Source organism: Xyrauchen texanus, chromosome 32 (assembly GCF_025860055.1).
Source record: "Xyrauchen texanus isolate HMW12.3.18 chromosome 32, RBS_HiC_50CHRs, whole genome shotgun sequence".
NCBI lineage: Eukaryota > Metazoa > Chordata > Actinopteri > Cypriniformes > Catostomidae > Xyrauchen > Xyrauchen texanus.
Genome location: NC_068307.1, coordinates 30,000,355 through 30,020,000, shown reverse-complemented (window position 1 = coordinate 30,020,000; position 19,646 = coordinate 30,000,355). Strand labels below are relative to the sequence as shown.

Here is a 19,646-nt window from a genome sequence, read left to right as displayed (position 1 = left end):
TATTTTGTATTTTTATTTTTAACATACCATTTTAATGACAAAATATAGTTGAGGATTGTTAAGAGTTATCAGACAGTAAGTCTGGAATGAGAACGTTTGGTAAAACTAATACAACGCTTCTAAACTACAAGTCCCAGCGTGCTCAGCGCAGGGTGCGTTTACCGTACTCCACTCTGGTTGGCTGTTCAGATTGCGAGTTGTTTTTTCTGTCCAATCAGCGCGTGTTGTGTTGACAGCGCTCTATTGATCTGCTTGTGGGCGTGAGCTGAGCGGAAACCAGCGTTGAGAAGTCCGATTCATTTGAGCGAGTTGGTACGTTCGGATGATTCGCTTGAATGAACTGATTCACCAATTCACTAAATCTTTCGAGTCATTATTCAACTCTACCGCGACGCTTTAAGGTGTTGCTATGTTGTTCAGTAAACGTTTGGTTATATACTGCTGTTTAACTGTATTTATTTTTGATTAAGCTACATAAATCAGAATGTTCCACTACCATGTTAAAGTGTAAATGCCATCTTAAAATAAAAGAATGATGTCAAATGTTGCATTGTTTATGCTTACAACAATGCATCTTACATTTTTGGTTGGTTGATATATTTCAAGTAGTGACAGCAGTGTGACATGCTTTATTTGTACTTTTAATCAACATTATCTAATCATTGTGTAGTAATTTACATACAGTTGTATAATGTCATATTAAGTGACTACTTGGAATATTTTTACTTAAAAAAAAAAAAAAATTGTCACACCACAGGATGAAATTGAACTGCAAAATATAAGGTTAGAAATGGCGAAAACTGTTTTTTTTCTGAATTCCTACAAAAAATTACTTGTGTATTTTACATATGATAGAATATTGTAGAATATAACCAGTGTTGGGTGTAATGCATTAATAAGTAATTAATTACTGTAATTAAATTACTTCTTCATTGAAAAAATTCAAGTAAGGGATTACACTTTAATTTCAGTAATTTAATTACAGTTACTTCAGATGTAATTTGTTAAATACTGTATAATTATTTATTAAAAAATAGTGAATTTAAAATAGAAATGTAACATCTAATATTAAAACATATGTTTTTTAATTTAAAAAAGCCCCTTTAAATTCTTTGGCCAGTTCATGAATAATTGATTTGATTATAAATGATTTATTTGAAAGAATTAAAAGAACAGTTTCATGCCTACCCTTGTATTTCTCATCTGGTCGAGGTTCATCAGGGTTTTAGAAAGTAATTATTAATAAGTAATGGAATTACTTTTCATACAGTAATCTAATTACACTGCTGACAATGTAATTAGTATTTTGTAATTAATTACTTTTTTAGAATAACTCATCCAACAGTGAATATATCTAATGTAATATAAAATATGTCACTAAAGTAAAAAAACCTTTCTCTTACACGTTGTATATTTTAAGATAAAAACTTGACATTGACAAAAAAAGTTAATAAATGTGTGGCATTGTAATGTTTTGAATTGCACACTTTATTCTGCCATACTGTGGAGAAAGAGAAATAGTACAACAGTGGTATGCTATTGCAAACGTAGCTTATGCTTTATGTCAACTACACTTTTAATCAGTGGATAGTCAGTATCATTGGATTAATGTTGGGCAATCATTTGTTTTATTTGTTTTAATGAATTGATTGACGTATTTGACATAATAAATGAGACGCAGTTTGTTTTGACTGGGGAAATATTGCCCTCATAAAGGTAAGCCCTGAAAATCAAACAAGGGGCATTTTTTCGTTTTATTTTTAATGAAAAAGTTCATTTGTGACAGCCAGTGATTCACAAACGCTTTGCGAATCGGCTCTATTGAATCTTTCGAATGATTCGGCTCAAAGGAATCATTAAATAGCGAATCGAACGGCGCTAGCGGAAACGTCATGAAGTGACAGCAGACAGCAGCAGTTCTCGGTGAGTTGAGCGCTGCAGCCGCCCGTTTCCCTTCGAGCTCTGAGGCGGATATTACAGCGGACAGAGAGGGAGTGATCGGACGAAACACAGCGCCCGTGTGGTCGATCAGACCCCCGATTTCCCGGCCTAGTCATGGACGAGCAGGCGGGCCCTGGTGTGTTTTTCAACAACAATAACGACTCGGTTCTTTCCGGCGGACCGAAAGCGCCACAACCGGGTGACGGCGGAGAGGCGGCCCGCGCTCAGTACAGTATTCCGGGGATTTTACACTTTCTGCAGCACGAATGGGCCCGTTTCGAGGTGGACCGAACGCAATGGGAGGTGGAACGGGCCGAACTGCAGGTAATGCGCGTTTTTTCTGCCCGTTATTTTCTGAGGCAATTTAAACGCAGTCCGCCAAAAGTCAGCAACACACACATTTGAGGGCTTGTTTTTCTCTCGTGCTACCACACACACACACACATACATAAACACACACACACACACACACACACACACACACACACAAACAACCTCCACTTTCACCGCAGCAGCACAAAAACTTCTCTCTGTACTGTAACTCAATCCATTTCATCGCATTCAGCGGCTTATCACGATATCTGCGTTCATGTACTGTGACCGTTACTAACAGGAGAAAGAAACACACACACCCATATAGATCTATACACACACAAACACACAGAATTTACAAATCTGCATGTACCGTTTTGAAATTTCAGTGCAAAATTTTAAATTCTGAATTCCAGAACATAATTTAGAATTCTGCATTGTTGTTTGGAATAATAAAAATGTGTTTACCGCATTAAATACATTTGTTATTTTGTTTTACATGCATCAGTATGAGGGGTAATCTCACAGAGCCTGACAAGAACATTTTTAGGGCATTTACATAAAAAAAAATATTCTATTTAGCATATAAAAAATAAGGCCAATGTTTTTATTATTTTTATTTTACTATTAATATTTGTTGCTAATTTAATTTGTATTTGATTTGTTACAACAAAAAAACATATATATTTGAAAACCTGTTTTAAAAATCATGGTAGCATTGGTTGTAGTGACTAGCGGTCGATGGATTGAGGATTTTTACCGATATGATAACTAAGGTGGTGGGAAAGGCAGATAGTTTTTAAAATCGATTTAATAATTGTCAACAAAAAAAATCTTTACTGTGCCGGGCAAAGACAAAGAGTCCAAAATGGATAAAATCCCAGAAGAGTAACCAGAAGAAATGAAGATTTAATGTGAAACATGGGACTTTTAATTATAAACAAGCCCAGAACACACCAGGGACTCTTATTTTGATATGACGAAAAAACTTCATAAAAAAGTTCCAAAAAGCATCTGTAAAACCGATATATCGGTCTACCTCTAGTAGGGACTTTTATTTTGTGTCCAAACAGGTGACATCTCAGTTTTCATTATTGTACAGTAGGGCTGGGCGATATGGCCTAAAAATAAAATCTCTGATTTTATTTTTTTTAATTCGATTTACGATTTTTTTCCGATTTTCCCATCTACTTATTAAGGAAATCAATACGACAAATGGCAGACAACTTAAAGCAAATTTTGCTTTTATTTAATCAAAAGCAAGACAAATGTAACCCCCATTTCTGGGATGAAGTTTCTTGGGAACAAACTTCCCACTCTCACCGGTAGCCATGTTGTCGCTTGCTGTATGCTGTTGCCGTTTCGTGTGTGCTATGATGTTGTTGTTGTCAGCTGCCATACTGCTATGTGAAACTAACGCTCACGGATGCTCCGGGGAGCCAAAAATGCGCCATTACACAAAAACTCGATTTACTTATTTTTTAAATCGCCCGCAACAAAAAATTCGAATTAATTCATTGAATCGATTTTTCGCCCAGGCCTATTGTACAGTAACGTGAATATAATAATAGCCATGATTAAAAATAATGTGAATTGCAAAAAAAATGTAAAAAATGTTACATTAATTTTCTTGAAAATGTCGCTAATTAATTCACTATGCAAAAAATCGTAATGGTCTGAAAAATAGAAAATTTCTGATTTATTTATTTATTTTTTGCTCTTGATTTTGGGGGCGTGAAATATGACCTGGACATGTATGTTAGACATTGAATCGGTTGTTACTTTATTTATTTCCCTTTATGACATCGCAATGAAAAATCAGGAGTCATTTATTCTGAATCGTTTACTTTGATTCCCATCATGACATCACAAAGAGAATGAAGGCTGTTGTGTTGCGATGGAATTCCAAAAATGCTCATGCAGAATTCTTAATTCTGCGTTTGAAATATCTGCCTTTGCTTTCCATTATTGTGTGATAAAAGCAGTCAGACTGCGGTGACATCAGGGGTAATTGAGAGCTTTCCAGACGAAACCTGCAGCTCTGTGTCACCATTGGCCTGCTTTATCTGCACAACTCACTCATGCTTCGTGACTATGTATCATTACAACTATGAGGAAATCTCAAGTGATTAATGCTCAATTGTGCCTACTGCATATAGCCACTGTACCAAATTTCATTTGTGTAATATTTGTATTTGATCTATCACTTATGCTTGTTTAAGTGGCATAAGATGAACTGTCAGGAATAAATCTAAACGTGATGTAAAAGCATTTTAAGGCCTTGGTCTAGTAGCCTAATACTTGCAGGTAAAGGTTTGTGTATCCTTGTACAATGTCACTATTTACCGTTCACCTGTAAGTCCTGCATACAGAGTGAATGAGATTAGATATTTAGACCTAGACCAGCGATTGATTAATGAATGATGTGGAAATGTGCGTGGCATTTATGGGCCATTTACCATGACATCCATACAGTCTCCCTCCAAACGACATGTTTTATTAAGCATGTCGAATAGAGGACAAACAAGAATGTGCAAGAGGAAATTATACCAGTCATGTGATAGTTGACCTCTCCTGGCCAGGCAGGGGTTGCCTGGTTGCCAGTTTGTTCAAAAATTATAAATACTCAACATAATGTTGTTCCAAATGCAAAAGGAGCATTTTTGACTAACCTTCATGCAGCTCTTTTCCGTAAAATGATGTTCATAGTGACCATGATTGTAAAGCTTTAATAATGACAAAACATCATAAAAGTGGGGGCCTGGGTAGCTCAGCGAGTACTGACGCTGACTATCACTCCTGGAGTCGTTAGTTACAATCCAGGGCGTGCCGAGTGACTCCAGACAGGTCTCCTAAGCAACCAAATTGACCCGGTTGTTAGGTAGAGTAGAGTCACATGGGGTAACCTCCTCGTGGTGGTGGTGATTAGTGGTTCTCACTCTCAATGGGGCGTGTGGTGAGTTGTGTGTGGATCGTGGAGAGTAGCATGAGACTCCACTCGCTGTGAGTCTCCGCGGTGTCATGCACAATGAGTCACATGATAAGATGCGCGGATTGACGGTCTTAGAAGTGGAGGAAACTGAGATTAGTCCTCCACCACCCGGATTGAGGTGAGTAACCGCACCACCACAAGGACCTACTAAGTAGTGGGAATTGGGCATTCCAAATTGGGAGAAAAGGGGATAAAGAAAAATATATATATTTTTTTTTAAAACTCGCTTTTAGCGCAACTCAGTGGACATTTTTAGCACCACCTCGGAACTGTCGCGGCACATGTAATGAACCATGTTATGACTTTTTGCAAATATGTCGCCACAGTCACGTCATTTTCATGAGGTCAGGGGTAAAAATGTAATTTATCATCTTACTCACCCTAATGTTATTTATCGGTAAGTAATGACAGAGTTTTGATTTTTGGATTAACTGTTTCTTTAACGTGTAACGGGGCAGATAAAATGACCCTGACTGCTCTGTCATCAGCTGTTTTTAATCATTTTTTCATAACTAGCATACCGAACATTCATAGCTCAGTGTTGGTGAGTGTGTAGGAGACGACTTTATATGTTGAAATCGTCCTTGGGCACCTTGACATTCAATTGAAATGAATATAGTTTGCTCTGTTTGCATGTAGTACTCCAATGTAGCATGCAACCTGAAGTATAAGACTCCACGATGTAAAATGAAAGGTCCATTAGCATCGCAAATGAGTGTGCAAGAGGCTTGTGTTGTGTGTAGGCAGTGCTGGAGTTACTGTGATGCTGAGAAACGATACTGAACAGAATCTGTTGAGTTTATAAGATGATGTCGGTGACTCACACTGCTGATGAGGCTCAGCTCTCTCTCTCTCTCTTTTTTCTCGGGAATGCCAGGCTTTACCAGAGAGGAATTGGTCACCCAAAAATTAAATCCATGGAACACATACAGTGAATTTTTGAAGAATACCCTGTCCACAATTTTTCATATAATGAAAGTGAATGAGGACTGAAGCTGTCAAGATATTTTTATTTTAAAAACACAATGATACAATAAGATACAATAGCTTCGCCTTACGAACAGATTGAAATTATAGTTGTTAAATGTCAATAAAGGTCGACCAACAGTGGATTTTACCAATAACCAAGTTGGGCAGTTCCTGCCGACGACCGATTAATCAACCGATAGTTTTTAAAATTGATACTGAATGAAAAAATAACACTCAAAAGTAAAATAGTGCTGAACTTTATTACAAAAATAAACAGGTGTGTCACAGCATCATCGGACTGAGCGGGCAAACTCAATGCTGTGTGTTACAGGGAACACATCCTCCCCCCTCATGTGGTTCCCTTCCTGTAGTCTCATCCTGACATGATCCTCCAGCATGGCAGTGCCACCAGCCATACTGCCCGTTCTGTTCATGATCTCCTGCAAGACAGGAAAGTCAGTGTTCTGCCATGGCCAGCGAAGAGCCCGGATCTCAATCCCATTGAGCACGTTTGGGACCCGTTGGGTCGGAGGGTGAGGGCTAGGGCCATTCCCCCAGAAATGTCCGGGAACTTGCAAGTGTCCTGGTGGAAGAGTGGGGGAACACCTCAGTCCATGAGGAGGAGATGCACTGCAGTACTTAATGCAGCTGCTCACACCAGAGACTGACTGTTTGATTTTGACCCCCCCTTTGTTCAGGACACATTATTCCATTTCTGTTCGTCACATGTCTGTGAAACTTGTTCAGTCTTAGTTGTTGAATCGTTTTATGTTCATACAAATATTTACACATTTTAAGTTTGCTAAATATAAAAGCAGTTGAACGTAAGAGGACTGAGTTTATATGAACTAATATTCAGATTTTTAAATTGACGTTGTTTCCTCAGTCCACAAGAGGGCGCAATAAATACATAAATCATTGAGCACCATTAAATTATTGCAAAGAACATTCCTAAAAAAAAAAAAAAAGAGCATTTAATTTTCAACGAATGTATATAAAAGAAATAAATAAAAAGTTTTAATTAAAATAAAGTTTTAATTATTGAATTAGTTTTTACACAAACCTATCGATTTGCTTCAGAAGATATTAATTGATCGACTGGAGTCATGAGGATTACTTTTATGCTGCCTAAATATGCCTTTTGGACCGTCAAACTTGCATTGTAATTACACATAGAGCTGAATTGTGCTTATAAAAATCTTCATTTCGGTTCTGTGGATGAAGGAAAGACAGAGTTTGCTTGTCAATTGTACGGTGTTATGAAACACTTGTTTCCTTTTCTCTAGTGACACTGTCAGTCAAAATCAACATGAACTTAACAATCAATAAAGGTTATATAAATAACCGTTCAATAAAGTGTCTTTTTTTAATAGCATTTCATATTAATAGTTGTAAAATCAGTCAATAACCAGAGATGTATCAGTGGCTTGGCTCCATTACAATACTCTATCAGAATATTTTCACCAAAATTAAGCTTTTTATACCCTATATATTCACCAGATGAAGGGTTTTGGCCACAGATCGACTTAAAAATAAAAAGCAACTATCAGCACCAATTAATCGGTAAAACCGATATTTATAATGCTTGACCTTCACGTAACCAAGCTACATTATTACGCCCGGCACGATGTTTTGTTCCATAGAGTCATTACATTGGGGATATTGGCACAGGTCACACTGACATGGTTTGGTGTGTTTGCGGTGATGGGAGGCCACAACATTTGTATACAGGTGTACGAGATAGACAGGCAAATGTTGTCAGAGAGTTTGTGCAACTGTGTTTTGACAAGCCACATCAGTGATGTCTGGAGAGCATGTGAGGTGTGCGTCCAGTCCTGAGGAACAAATATTTGAGACATTTGAGCCCACATGAGCATCTGCTTTGGTGTCAGCCCGTCTGTATTTCCATTTTCTTTCCTCTCACAGAAATGTGCACACTACATATTTTACTTACTTTTTATATTCACCCTGTGTTTCCTACTTCCTGGTATCCATAGCAGTTTTCAGATGGTTGCAAACAAACTTTTATTAACGAATGGTGGATGATTTCAGACCGTGGCATAACTCAATATTTTGAAATGTGCAACGTTGTTTTCTGCCCATGTGATCATAAATGAAATGATCCGTCAAACATAATAATCTCTCTATTGCATGATTTAACCACTGCTGCACTTTTATCTACACTGTTTACATGGTTCACACACGATCCTTAAAGTGCTTTTAGATATGTAAGTACTGGAATACCTGGAACATCACCTTGTTTTGATGAAAAGTGCTTGAGATTAACGCTCCGTGTAATGTGTGTCCATCGATTCCACTTTCATTGAATAATGTGTCTTAATACATTCTGTGCTTTACAGTCACATAAAGTAAAAATAAATATTAATTTTAATATCACACAGCATGGATGCACTAATGAAACTGAGAGATTCTCGTTAATGTTCGCTGAACTGGAACACTGAGCCGCTCGTTGAACTCTTAAAGTGACAGTAACATTTTTAGCATTTCTTATACAAATGAATGTAAACTCAATGTTATTACTAGTAAATTATACACATTATTTCAAACCGTGATAGCTCATATTATTATTATTATATATACAATTTCATGATATAATGTTAATTTATATAATGTAGAATTTTTCTATTTTTATAAAGTTACATTTTGATTATCATAATGATGACACACACATTATTAAAAGATAAAATATCCCCATAAATATACTCCTGTATCGAACCGAATCGTGAGATTACATATCCATTCTGTTTACTTGTCCTAATTACTCGAGAACATTGAAATGTTTTCTCAATGTAATTAGTAATTTGTTGTGGTATTGAAACTGGTTTATCCACTTTAAAACATAATACGTTGACCTTACTTAGTTTATTAAGGTTTGCATGCATGTTTAAGTAAACCTTCTTGCAGTGTTTGGCTTAACTTAATTTTTAAGCAACGTTAACTAGTTACAAGTAAACTTAACTCATCTGTGACTAAAGTATCATTGTTTTTTTATAGCATGTCTTATACAATATTAGAGAAATTATGACTGGAATCTCGGTTAGCCTTATGGCACATTTGATTCTCCTCCGTACTTCTTAGTGCACATAAATCTGCACTTTGCGAAGTAAAATTGAATAAACGAAGAATAGCTTAAATTGAAATTCTCCAAGTTCACCAAAGTTAACACTAATCACCCTAATGGTGACGTAACACTAGAGGTTGACTAATAGGGAATTTTGCCAGTACTGATAACTTAGGTTGTGGGAAAGGCCGATAACCGATTAATCGGCCGATAGTTTTTAATATCGATTTATAGAATATAAAATGTTCTTAGTGTGCATGGATATAGAGGCCAGAGTGCAAAATGAATAAAATCCCAGATGTAGTTTACTTATTTTTTAACCAAACTCCCAATAATAATCAAAAAGAAAGAAGAAGATTGGGTGCATAACGTGTGACTTTTAACTCTAAAAATGCCTGTAATACACCGGGGACTCTTATTTTGAAATGTCGGAGACTTGCTCTGTTACAAAGGCTATAGTCACTATTAAATATAGACCAATCTATTATTATTATTATTCACAATATATTAATTTGGATGTGCTGACGAGGGATGTTTCCATAAAGTCGTATTTTTCTTTGCATGCCATCGCTTTGTATTTTTGCCGATAACCGATATTCCAAAAAGCAACTATCGGCACAGATAAATCGGAAAAAACGATATATTGGTCGACCTCTACTTCCCACAAATCACAACTATCAACCAACTACATGCAACAAAACAACAACACTAGTCATAAGAATTAAAACCATATACATTTTTAAATAACAGTTATTATTTTTCTATATAAGTTCTCTTGTTTTGGCCAAACATGCATCATTTATTCATGCGCAAGGGCTTATGGGTATTCCACACAGATGTAATTTTGTACTTCATAATTTTGAGTTGGTAGTGCTCGAAGCCAAAGTTTAAAGAACGTGTGTATATATATATATATATATTAGTTGCGATTCCAAAATGTGAGATTTGAAATACTATTTAATAAGAACCACTTAATTATATTCATTAATGACAACTTTAGGGTTTAGAGAGTAACCGTAACTTAATTAAAACTAGTGTGAATGGTAAAAAAAAAAAAAGATGTACAGAAATGTACATAATAACTGTAATATATACCTTAGGTAAATTAATCGGAATCGAAGCGGGAGATCTGTATCGATGCCCAGCCCTACAAGAGAGCATGTTCAGAATGGCATGGTTATTTGATCAGATGGCCAAAAGTGAAAACATTTGAAGACAAAATCGCATAAATAAATAACTATTTATTTTAGGCACAGTAACTGGATGTCAGAATTAACATGTAACGACATGATGAGTGTAGCATAATGTTATTAGAAACATTTAATGTGTGTTGTGCATGCGGTTTTAAAAAGTATTATGGAGTATAAACTGCACAGTGAGCACGCTAGTATTGCATTCAGAACATCATGAGAGATGTTTCCCTTATTTGATGCGTTCTTTGTGTAATTTGATTGGAATCTAAGATTCTCCAAGTTTGTTATCATTCATCAGAGCAGCGAGTTTCTCTCTTTGTGAACCGTTAAGAAGGACAGGATGTTCGTCCAGAGGACAAACGCAGAAGTAATTAATTCATCCAGGTCTGGGTTTCCCTCTGCTGTTGTTGGGTTTGTGTATGCATGGACGCGTTCAAGCGTGTGAATGCGTGCCCATCTGTGTGTGCCATCGGAGCTGACATGCAGAGGAGACCTGTTGAAACAGCCAATCGGATTCGCACAAGCCTGAGTGTCCTGCTTTCTCAAGTTTCTCTGCTCAAGGATTGTTGTCGGGTGTGGTAGGTTGACGCCCTGTGTACAGGAGTTTCTAGCTGCCTTCAAGGGCTGGGAGATATAGTTAAAAAAATATATTTATTTTTCAGCTTTTTGATGTCATGATGATTTAATTTGTCTATTTAATATGTTGCTTTTTCAACAAACGGCTGTTGTTGCAAAGTAGATTTGAAACTATGTAATGCAAGTTAAATTAAAATAGAGTTTAGAGATGCATCCATCCGTTACTGAAGTTTTGAATCGGTCCAACACCACGCTTATGTAATGGTCGAACCTTCAAGATCCACAAATGCCGTTAAAGCACCATTAAAGTAGTCCATATATCACTTGTGCATTTAATGAAGACTTTTACGATAGCTTTGTGAATCTCAAATATCTCCTAAATATATATATAATATATAATAAATATATTGTTTGTGTCCAATTCATCAGGTTTTGGAAGAAATCATTTGTATTAATTCACTGTTAACTAGCCCACAATCAGACACTGTTAGATCAGCATGTTCCGTCAAAATAAAAGCCCAAATAATGTAAGAAATTACAACTGAAATATATTACTATTGAATATAAATTTTTTTAAATTGCTTATTATCTTTATTGTTGTTATTATTGATAATACAAAACAATAACAAATTATTATTAATATTTTATTATTATTTATATTAAATCAAAATAATATTTTGATATAATATTTTAAGTCCCAAAAAAATAATTGTGTCATTGAAAAGTGGACTGATATCCTGTTACAACTAATATTAACAAAAAAAAGAGATCTTAATCCATTTAAGTCCTAATACAAGTTTAACAAAATTTGTAAAGACAATTGGCTTCTTTTCTAATAATGATTTTTACTGAAATGACTGTTAGTTTTGCTGCTGCATTATCCAGTAGATGTTATTAACCCTGTAAAGTCTGACATATGAAAGTATTGTCAGAAAATAAAAATTTTTTGGGCATTAAACTGTTTTTAGCACCATTAGACAAACTATAAAAAGAAATCGTAATGGTTTTGTTTTTCTGACTGATATTTGATACATTAGGCTTTAAAGGTCATTGTCCTCATTTGTGTAGGACATTTGTTATTGAAGTTTTTTACAGCGGTAAATCTTTTATCAGAGGACTCTCTGGGCTATTCAGAGATACCAGTTCATGACCCAGTGAAACGTTTGGTAAGATGACATCATAATAACTTGTGATGTAAAATAATGAGATCTTTATAATGACAGAGCAGGCCACATATATGAAAATGCACATAAATTAGTTCACATTTTAAATATATATTATAACATGTTTATGTCAGAATTTTAAAGCTCTGATGTTTGTTGTGGGGTGCATGAATGTAATGTAATGGTGATTGAGAGATAGTCCTCAAAAGTCTGTTGAAATATTGATATCAAAGGGGCTTTTTCAATAAACTAATGTACAAACTTTTAATCAAGCATTCGTTGCAAACCACATTTCTCACAAATGACCACTAGATGGTGCCATAAACATGTGACACGTCCCATAGGTTGTTTGGCTCGTCAGCTTAAACAGAGAGTGAAACAGGAGCCGTCAAACGTGTTTCATATTTGACGCACACGGCTTTATAGGGTTAAGAAAAACAATTCTTAATGGGCTTCACATTTTTATGTAATCGCTTTTTGTTTTCTCTATTTTATAATGAAATAATGTGTAGTTTGTGTTTCTTTAAATATAAAATATTATATCCAGTCAGTTCCACACAGTAAGGTGAAGATATTCCTAACCGATCAAGAACAAAACAACACTGTATCGGATTGGAAGAGAGAATTTTTTATCTTGCATCCCTAGTAAAAATCTAGTTTAAATGATATTATTATTTTCATCTATATGCACCAATCATGAAACCCTTTAAGAAAATGTCCTGGTCATATTTAACTCCAAACCAATACATAAAAAATGAAATTATATTAGTACTGCTATGATGTTTAAATACTTTACCATTTAAATCATATATAATTTTTCAAGTTACAGTAATGAGAATTGTGGGGTAAAATGTCTTGTGTTTATCTGTCTGTATATTTATATATGACTGTTTTTAATATTTGAAAAATGTAGGGACCACACAGTAACAATTTTATGAGTGATGATGCAAACAAGTCTTAAAAATGTACCAATACTTAAACTATTGTCCTCCATGACGTTGTAATGCGAGATGCTGTTCAAACATCTTAATGCACTCATACTCGCAAGACCAGACGGATTGTGAAACTAGTTTAATGACACAATCCTTTTGGAAACTTAATGACGATTAAAGTGCATTAAAAGTAGTGGTTGACCTATATGGTGTTTTTAATTACCGATATCAAGAGAGTATAATGGCCGATATAAATGCTGATGTAAATAATACAACTTAACAACAGTAAATGAGATATACACAACATTTCTACAGTGAAACAAAACACATATACACACCGTGTGCTTAAACGTTGCTCATTAAAATAAACAAATGGAGGCTGATTGATCCCCCTATCCGGTATATCGGTCTATCACTAATTGTGATATTCACCATATCACTTCATTTTATATTGCCACCATAATCATTGCTTGTATATGGTGAAAATTGAATATTTCGCCCACAGTTATGTTTGATACTTCTTTACCCCTGAACTAAGGCAGTCACAAATGCCCTTATTTCCTTTTACATGGCCAAATTAGTGAACTAATCTTGCTGTAATCTGCTCACTTGGCTAATTCTTGACAGTCAAAACTCTCAGTTTATGCACTTGGATTTCCGGCTAATAACCAATTAACTCCTAGCTGTGCAATGAGACCTTTTGGCACTTTTAACCTCGTGAGCTTGTTTGCTGGGAAAAGCGGTCATTTGGAAAGCCGTCTCCTGTGAGAACCAGTACGTCAGCTTTAGCCGAAGATGTTTGAGAAACGCCACCCTGCATACTTGCGTTCACGGCTCATTTCATGTTAAAGCAAGTCTGGCCTTGTATGGGAAGGTATGCAGTATTCCCACTTGCCTGTTCTGTCAGGTAAATGCTGAAGGAACACCCTGCGTCACACCTTGTTCTTCACTGACAGTTTATTGTCTAAACACCGTTGAAGGGAAGTGAGATAAGTAGAGGTTGTGATCATCCATATGACTGTTTAACTATTTAATGTCCCAACTCTCCAAGACTGACATATTTGCTGACTTGCTGTCCCGTGCCTAGATAGGCAGCCACCTTTTAAGGGGCCGTTCACACAGGACGTGTAATTGCGATCAGAAACCCCTAGAACCGTTGGTTGAAATTTCTCCAGCTGAAATCGGTCTGTTTACCGAAATCCGAATCACTGTCCCAAATGGTCAAAGCTAGAAGTGTTGTCTAACGTATGGGCACGTGCGAGGTTCATGTCCCCTGTGAAATGTCCACAGGGTGGTGCCAAAAGCAAGTTTTAGCCTATTTCTTTGTTGTAAATGATCTGTGAGGGATAAAGGTCGACTGCAGGGGATCGTGCGGGAGAGAGAGATCGTTAACGGACATGTCCGTCTCCCGCACGATCCCCTGCAGTCGACCTTGATCCCTCACAGAGGCATAATTAGCCTAATACGGGACGGGTGTGTAGGATCACGACCCGGCCCCGCCCTCCGCCCTGCCACACCATGTCTCTGAGGTTGTTTGCACTATCAGTAGTGCTAGAGGGAAAAGTGTTCATGCATGAATTGATGCAAAAATGCCTTATGAGGGATGCACGTATCAGTAATCTGGTTAATTTCAGGGTAGATGAACTTTCAAGAGCAACGTGTCCATTTACTGTGTGAACTACAATAGCGTACTCTATACTAGCAATGGTCTTATAAGCACACAGAAATATCGGGTAAAATATATTTTTTTATTCAATTGAACTAACAATATTTTTCGTTATTAAATTAAATGTAAGCATATTTATAGTCTGCATTTCTCTCTGCTCAGTTGTGAGTGTTGACACCTCGTGCACCCACTAAATAGTGCAAAACAATTCCATGAGTATACTGAGTGTTCAAAGTATGCAGTTAGAAAATCAGGCCACACGTGTCCATTGCTCGAGCACTATTGATGAAGATATTTACGTCACGAGTCCTGTACACATCTGCTAAGCGTTTGTGCAAAGCCGAAGTATACTTTAGTCTTTAGAAGGCATCATTATGTTGCACCTTAAAGTGCTGTCTATGTGGCTGCATACCAGGTTTTGGAACAGAGCTGGATCAGGATGGTTTATTTTGGCCTTTTAGGTCAGTAAATCATGCATGTATAACTTGGTCCACATCAGTGACTTATGACATCAGAGAGATCCCGGGCCGTATCAGGGTCATGTGACACACGATGTGGCATGATTGAACTCGTGACTTTTGGTTAAATTAACCAATTTTAAGGCCAAAAGGGAACTATTTTGACTTTTGAACCTGTATGGCTCTGCAGAGATGTGTTACAATTAATTAAATGTAACTAGAGTTGAGATCCAAGAACAGGCTGTTAATTGGAACCAGTTCAGTGTGGACCATACTAAAATAAACTGACAGTGTTACCAGCGCAACCATTCAGCATCACTGCAAGACCAAGACCTGCGTGACAAGTGTTGTCTGATTCGAAAGAGTCCTATGAGCCGGTCCACTGTAGTCTGATTCCCAAATGAATGACTCTTATGAGCTGATTCATTTTAATCTACATTGTGACCAGTGTAGTCTGATTCCCGAACAAATGACTATTTTGAGCCGGTTCTTTTGAATCTACTGGGTTACCAGTGTAGTCTGATTCCCAAACAATGACTCTTACTTATCTCCATATTTCGAAAATCCTGCATGGTTAAAAATAACTCTTCCTGCACTTCACAAAACCTCTCTCAAATGCTCTCTGGACTCGATTTCCCTCACGTAGGGTGAAAAACATGTGGGTGTTCTATTCAATGCAACATACCGTTAAAACCTAGAAACGTTCATTTGAATGGCGTTGGTGAAGCCCCTTTAGATATGCCGTTTTTGTTCAACATGTTCAAAACGAAGATGAAACACCGGTAATCCACCCCCACTCGCTTGATGCACAACACCTGCCCTCGGGGAGTGCACAAATAAATCCATAACTGCTTTTTATAGGAAGCGATTCAACTGTTTAGACTGCACAAGCCATTAATTGACCCCTAAACAGTGCACTTTCTAGGGTACAGAAGCCATTAGAGGATATCCTGTGTAGCTGGCCATACCGGAGAACCAAATGAGTGGCTATTTTGGGCTATCAGGCGGTCTGTTTGATGCCATGCTGCATGTGTGTCTCTCTCTTGGCAATCCTGAACGTGAAAATCAAGGCGACCTCATTCATTCATATCTGGCTGTAGGGTGTTTTACATGGACTCGCCCTGCAGTTTGATTGACTCATTGTTTTTTTTGTTAATTACGCTCTGTTAAAGGGATAGCTCGCCCAAAAATATGAACATTCGGTCAACGTTTACTCCCAATCATGTCATTCCAAGATGTTGATAGGCAGAATTATTCCCTGCTGAATGTTTGTGTTGAATATTAGACGCATATAGGACATGCAGTTTCTTGATTTTGCATGCCGATTTAAACTCATCTTCACGAAATCCTCCGTAACCACCTCTCGGGATGGACTGACAGCTCCCGCAGGGTGTTGTGGGCTCTTTTAAGGTCTTAAAGCTCTTTTAAAATATTAAATTAAAACTGCTGCATGTTTCTTTCAAGTGTTCTGTAAATTAAGTAAACATTGCTTAAATTTGTATTTTTTTAGTAGAGCCCTATAAAAAAAAAAAATAATTCCCAAATCTTGTGTTATCCATTTTTTTTTTCTTCTGAATTACATCTTTTGGTGTTTAATTCAAATTCAGATAAATAAAAAATTGGTGTCTAATCAGATTAATTCCTAAAACTTAAAATAAATAGAAATAGAACAATTTCTTTTCTACCTAGCCTCTTAGAGGAGAGGGCGGGAATTTCTTTTCTGAAGTAGTTTTGCATGTCCTCGCAATAGTTTTGCGTTCCTTTGCAATAGTTCAGCGTGCCCTTGCAATAGTTCAGCGTGCCCTTGCAATAGTTCAGCGTGCCCTTGCAATAGTTCAGCGTGCCCTTGCAATAGTTCAGCGTGCCCTTGCAATAGTTCAGCGTGCCCTTGCAATAGTTCAACGTGCCCTTGCAATAGTTAAGCGTGCCCTTGCAATAGTTCAGCGTGCCCTTGCAATAGTTCAGCGTGCCCTTGCAATAGTTCAGCGTGCCCTTGCAATAGTTAAGCGTGCCCTTGCAATAGTTAAGCGTGCCCTTGCAATAGTTAAGCGTGCCCTTGCAATAGTTAAGCGTGCCCTTGCAATAGTTAAGCGTGCCCTTGCAATAGTTTGCGTTCCTTCGCAATAGTTCAGCGTGCCCTTGCAATAGTTCAGCGTGCCCTTGCAATAGTTCAGCGTGCCCTTGCAATAGTTCAGCGTGCCCTTGCAATAGTTCAGCGTGCCCTTGCAATAGTTCAGCGTGCCCTTGCAATAGTTTGCGTGCCCTTGCAATAGTTTTGCGTCCCTTTGCAATAGTTTTGCGTGCCCTTGCAATAGTTTTGCGTTCCTTCGCAATAGTTTTGCATGCCCTCGCAATAGGTGCCCTCGCAATAATTTTGCATGCCCTCGCAATAGTTTTGCGTGCCCTCGCAATAGTTTTGCATTCCTTCGCAATAGTTTTGCGTGCCCTCGCAATAGGTGCCCTCGCAATAGTGTTGCGTGCCCATGCAATAGTGTTGTGTTCCTACTCAATCATTTTGAGTCCCCTCGCAATAGTTTTGCAATCAAATGAATTCCTAAAACATTAAATAAATTGCAACCAGCACCCTTTTTTGGAAGATATTGCTTGAAGTATACATTAACAGCCCAAAAACTTTCAATGGGATTAAGGACTATGTGGTGGCCAATTCATGTGTGAAAATGATTCCTCATGCTCCCTGAACCACTCGTTCACAACTTGAGCCCAATGAATCGCGTCATTGTTATCCTGGAAAATGCCCGTCCCATCAGGGAAGAAAAAAAATCCACTGATGGGATAACCTGGATATTCAGTACATTCAGGTAGTCAGCTGACTTAATTTTATTTTATTCATTACAACGTTGCTAAGCCTCAACCTGACCAATTGAAGCAACCCCAGATCATAACACCGCCTCCAGAGGCTTGTACAGTGGGCATTATGCATGACGGGTGCATTGTGCGCTTCACCTCTTTCAGTGACGCACCCATCGCTTTGTAATACTGTTGTTTGTACAGATGAACAGTGGTACCTTCTGGTGTGTGGAAATTGCTCCCAGGGATGAACCAGATTTGTGGTGGTCCTCAATTTTTTTTTCTGAGGTCTTGGCTGATTTCTTTTAATTTTCACATGATGTCAAGCAAAGAGGCACTGGATGTATTTTAAGGCCTACCTTCAAACTCACAGGTACACCTCAAATTCAGTACACCAATCAGAAGCTTTTTTGCTAATTGCCTAAAGTCTTGACATCATTTTCTGGAATTTTCCAAGCTGCTTAAAGGCACAGTTAACTTAGTGTATGTAAACTTCTGACCCACTGGAATTGTGATATAGTCAGCACTTTTCAGTACAAATATCTCCTTAAGATGAATTGCTTAGGTTGTGTTCTACCTCTTTTTGTAAGTCTCTTTCGATAAAAGTGTCTGCCAGATTAATATATGTAAATGTGTGAAGCCAGCTGCTCGTAAACTACACGCTTCATGATCATCAAGCACAGTGTGTGTAATAAATGACAAAGGGCAGAGCACGCATTAACCTTGAAGTGCCCAGCACATGCAGACCATATATCTACATAATTAAATCGTAGCTTTTGATGATTTAATATGCACATTTAAGCCGTATAGCGAACTGCTTATGTGAAGCTGTCGTCAAAAACATCTGTTTTCCACCAAAATAAAAGCTCAATTTAATTAGACAAGTAAAATTGAAGGAAAACACGTGGAAGAAATATATTTCTACTGTATAGTAAAATGTAGTAATAATAATAACATAATTTATAATTACATTATATTTAAGCAATATCACAGAAGCAAAAGTGCTTTTGTACTAAATACTATTTATCAATGCTTTCATACTGTAATGCTGGACTCTGCAATGCTTTAATTGTTCTGTTTTCATTTGATTTGACAGTTTTTTTTTTAATTATTATTACAAAATTTAATTAATCTTTAAAACCCAGAATTATTAAATAAAATGAAATATGAGGAAAAAATAAGATGACAAAAACTGTATCTGAGATTGAATTCAATTTGAACTCTTCTAGCCTCTTTATGTTTGGGCTACCCAGTCCCAGCAAAGACTATATATTCTTAACATTAAATATATATAGCAATTAAAAAAAAAAAAAGATCTGCTTATTAATCGGTTTTCTTCCAACAACGTGGTTCTCTCTATTTGCAAAATCCAATATCAGTCAACCTCTACTTAATATATTTTATGTGAAGGGGCTTTTGGTATCGATGTTGCCTGTTGACTTTATGTATATCTTTCAGCAGTTGAACCGGCCGGTTTGATTCCTCTGTGTTTGGGTGCATCTGTTGTTTGACTCAGAGTTTATTATCTAGTTTCAAATCCTCTCTAACCTGTTG

At 37.0% G+C, this 19,646-nt stretch overlaps 1 protein-coding gene across 1 annotated transcript in view; it reads left to right on the top strand.

Annotated features, from left to right (window-relative positions):
* Window positions 1–1,904: 1,904 nt before the first annotated feature.
* Window positions 1,905–19,646, top strand: part of LOC127625792 (striatin-like) — a 64,389-nt gene continuing 46,647 nt past the window's right edge. Inside the window, 1 exon segment of the mRNA XM_052101145.1 lies at window positions 1,905–2,265. Within this exon segment, the coding sequence (XP_051957105.1) occupies window positions 2,056–2,265 (210 nt within the window). The 5' untranslated portion in view covers window positions 1,905–2,055.